Source organism: Salvelinus alpinus, chromosome 2, assembly GCF_045679555.1.
Source record: "Salvelinus alpinus chromosome 2, SLU_Salpinus.1, whole genome shotgun sequence".
In the NCBI taxonomy this organism is placed as follows: Eukaryota; Metazoa; Chordata; class Actinopteri; order Salmoniformes; family Salmonidae; genus Salvelinus; species Salvelinus alpinus.
The window spans coordinates 92658273-92662505 of NC_092087.1; the positions used below are offsets into that span (position 1 = coordinate 92658273).

The window sequence follows — 4233 nt, forward strand, 5'->3', positions numbered from 1 at the left end:
TATTCCCTTAATACTGCACTACTTTCTACCAGGACCCTAGTGCACTACTTTCTACCAGGACCCTAGTGCACTACTTTCTACCAGGACCCTAGTGCACTACTTTCTACCAGAACCCTAGTGCACTACTTTCTACCAGGACCCTAGTGCACTACTTTCTACCTGGACCCTAGTTCACTACTTTCTACCAGGACCCTAGTGCACTACTTTCTACCAGGACCCTAGTTCACTACTTTCTACCAGGACCCTAGTGCACTATAAAGGGAATAGGGTGCCTTTTGGGAAGAAACCCACATGTACCTCCACAACACAAACATCCTTCTGAAAGTCTACTTCACCTGGGTATCTGTGAGGCAGACAAGAGAGCTGAAGGAGGCCGGCTTATAATCCGTGTCATTGCCAAACATACTGGCCTCTCAGTAACCTTCACATATGAACATTCTATCATTAATGAGCTGGAAGAGATCAGAGGATTTGATCATTACACACCTGCTCCCCATCATTACACACCTTCTCCCCATCATTAAACACACCTGCTCCCCATCATTACACACCTGCTCCCCATCATTAAACACATCTGCTCCCAATCATTAAACACACCTACTCCCCATCATTACACACCTGCTCCCCATCATTAAACACACCTGCTCCCCATCATTAAACAAAGCCACTCCCCATCATTAAACCCACCTGCTCCCCATCAATACACACCTGTTCCCCATCATTAAACACACCTGCTCCCCATCATTAAATACACCTGCTCCCCATCATTACACACCTGCACCCAATCATTACACATCTGCTCCCCATCATTAAACACATCTGCTCCCCATCACTACACACATCTACTCCCCATCATTACACACACCTGCTCCCCATCATTAAACACACCTGATCCACATCACTAAACACACCTGCTCCCCATCATTAAACACACCTGCTCCCCATCATTAAACACACCTGCTCCCCATCATTAAACATCTGCTTCCCATCATTAAACACACCTGCTTCCCATCATTAAACACACATGCTCCCCATCATTAAACACCTGCTCCCCATCATTAAACACACCTGCTCCCCATCATTAAACACACCTGCTCCCCATCATTAAACACACCTGCTCCCCATCATTAAACACACCTGCTCCCCATCATTAAACACACCTGCTTCCCATCATTAAACACACCTGCTCCCCATCATTAAACCAACCTGCTCCACATCACTAAACACACCTGCTCCCCATCATTAAACACACCTCCTCCCCCATCATTAAACACACCTGCTCCCCATCATTAAATACACCTGCTTCCCATCATTAAACACACCTGCTCCCATCATTAAACACACCTGCTCCCCATCATTAAACCCACCTGCTCCACATCACTAAACACACCTGCTCCCCCATCATTAAACCCACCTACTCCCCATCATTAAACACACATGCTTCCCATCATTAAACACACCTGCTCCCCATTATTAAACCCACCTGCTCCCCATCATTAAACACACCTGCTTCCTATCATTACACACCTGCTTCCCATCATTAAACACACCTGCTTCCTATCATTACACACCTGCTTCCCATCATTACACACCTGCTCCCCATCATTAAACACACCTGCTTCCTATCATTACACACCTGCTCCCCATCATTAAACACACCTGCTTCCTATCATTACACACCTGCTTCCCATCATTACACACCTGCTCCCCATCATTAAACAAACCTGGATTTCATCATCACCTTGATTACCTTCCCTTTATTTATCCCTCAGTAGCCTCAGTCATCAGGCAATATTGGTTTGTTTTCATGTTCAGTACGCGACTCCTGTTTTGTTTATCTGCCTTGTATGATTTGTGGCGTACAGCAGGTCAGCCACATGGGGGAGACTCGTCGAGGCCTGGTAACAGATGGAGTATACATCACGAGATGATGGCTCCATCTGCTGGACGTGCCAGGTCTCCATGGGCTCTCCGCCCAGGACTAATTGAGGCTGATTGGGAGCTGGTGAGTAATCAAGGGCGGATTTCTCACCAGCTGTGCGAGGCCCATAAATCTGCCAGAAGGGCAGCACACAGGGAGAGGACTAGGGGAAGTGAGGTGACTTCCATGTGGTTGGATACGGTTACCCGAGGGAGTTGAGTTTGTGTGCAGGAAGACCCGGAGCCCAGGAGAAGGTATCCTGGAGAGGGTCTCATGGGGGAGACCTGTTCTTTTCTTTTTGATTTATTTTTTAATAAACACCCTTGAAACCGAGCTAATCGTACTCTGTCCGTGTCTGATCTATGTAAACGTCTTGACCAAACCACCTGGTCTGCTACAGATTATTAAACTCTCTTTCTGCACCTGCTTCCTGACTCACTGCGAATACGTCACAGTCCTAATATTCATACATTTCTTACTTCCATTATTTTGTTAGATACAACTGAATAGTTAGATACTACTGCACTGTTGGAGCTAGGAACAAAAGCATTTCACTACACCCGCAATAACATCTGATAAATATGTGCATGTGACCAATAACATTTGATTTGATTTGAGATTATTAGTAAATGATAATGATTCTAATTTTATGAATTTAGTAACTGATAATGATGAAACTGCTTTACATTTTGTTTTTCCACAGGTTTAGTGCAGCCAGCTGATCTGAGGATAGTTTTGGTGGGGAAGACTGGATCAGGGAATAGTTCAACAGGAAACACCATCCTGGGGGAAACGGTGTTTAATTCTAAGTCAAGTCCAAATCCAGTGACTAAACAGTGTGAGAAACAAAGTGTAGTGGTGGATGGGAAGAGGATTGATGTCATTGACACTCCTGGGAACGATGACATATCATTGACAGAAACACATTTGATTGACAAAATATGTGAACCGTTCCAGAGACCAGATAAAGTAGAAATAGAGAGATGCATCAAGATGTCAGTCCCAGGACCCCATGTGTTCTTGCTGGTGATCAGACTGGATAAATACACAGAGGAGCAAAGAAAAGCAGTGAAGTACATCCAGGAACACTTTGGAAAAGGGGCCTCAGACTACACTATGGTATTATTCACTGGTGCAGATCAGCTGGATAACACAACAGTAGAGGAGTTTCTGAAGGAGAGTGAGAGTCTTCACACACTGGTCAACAGCTGTGGAGGCAGATATCATGTCTTTAACAACAGAGAGAAGAGAGACCGTACCCAGGTCAGAGAGCTGCTGAGGAAGATAGACAATATGGTGAAGTTCAACGGACACTACACCAATGAGATGTATGTGAAGGCTCAGGAAGAGATCAGGAACAGACAGTTGTTGGAGTTGGGTAAACAAGCAGCAAAAGCAGCTATAGTAGTTGGCTGCGCAACTACAGTAGTAGGACTATGTCTTATCGCAGCCCCAATAAAAGCTGTAGTTGTAGGGAAAGTGATAGCAGGAGGAGCAGCAACAGCTATAGCAGGAGGGATAACACAACTTGTAATCAAGAAGAAAAGCAATAATTAACTGCAGGGTTAGTGTCTGTAAATAAGGCCTGAAGGACCAAAATGATTATTGTCTGATTTATTATTTCTTTGATATGGTTTAACCTTGACCCTCATGTGGTTATGTCACTGCATTCTGCATTTAACCAAATTACTAAATCATTCATTAAAGTTATTAAGTTAATTGTAAGAGTTTTACTTTGCATAAAGGAAGAGACAGTACATTTGTACAACATGGCTTCCATACCTGATGTGTTGAAGCTGTAATCATGGTTGTAATCTAGTTTAATGTGCTGCTCACTAATCACATTTATTTATAGTCTTTTGTTATGTACTTTTAACATGCTGTTAGGTAGTGATGGGCACTGATATGGAACATCTATATCGACGGCAGTTGTATTGTTTCTAACTTACCCAACCAGTTGTATTACAATATGAAGCTTGTTGATGGCCATCAGCAGACAGTTTAGTAAGCTAAGTTGACATGCCCAGGTTAAAGGGGAAGTGTGTTGACCTGTATTTAATGATAAAACATGCCCAGGTTAAAGGGGAAGTGTGTTGACCTGTATTTAATGATAAAACATGCCCAGGTTAAAGGGGAAATGTGTTGACCTGTATTTAATGATAAAACATGCCCAGGTTAAAGGGGAAGTGTGTTGACCTGTATTTAATGATAAAACATGCCCATGTTAAAGGGGAAGTGTGTTGACCTGTATTTAATGATAAAACATGCCCATGTTAAAGGGGAAGTGTGTTGACCTGTATTTAATGATAAAA

The 4233-nt window shown here is 43.4% G+C and overlaps 1 protein-coding gene across 1 annotated transcript; it reads left to right on the plus strand.

Moving 5' to 3' along the window:
- The first annotated feature begins 1930 nt into the window (after positions 1 to 1930).
- On the plus strand, positions 1931 to 3949 carry LOC139541687 (GTPase IMAP family member 9-like). The gene is made up of 2 exons (XM_071346624.1): positions 1931 to 2093; positions 2625 to 3949. The coding sequence occupies exons 1-2, from the start codon at positions 1931 to 1933 to the stop codon at positions 3476 to 3478; spliced, it is 1017 nt and encodes a 338-aa protein (XP_071202725.1). The 3' UTR covers positions 3479 to 3949.
- The last annotated feature ends 284 nt before the right edge of the window (positions 3950 to 4233 follow it).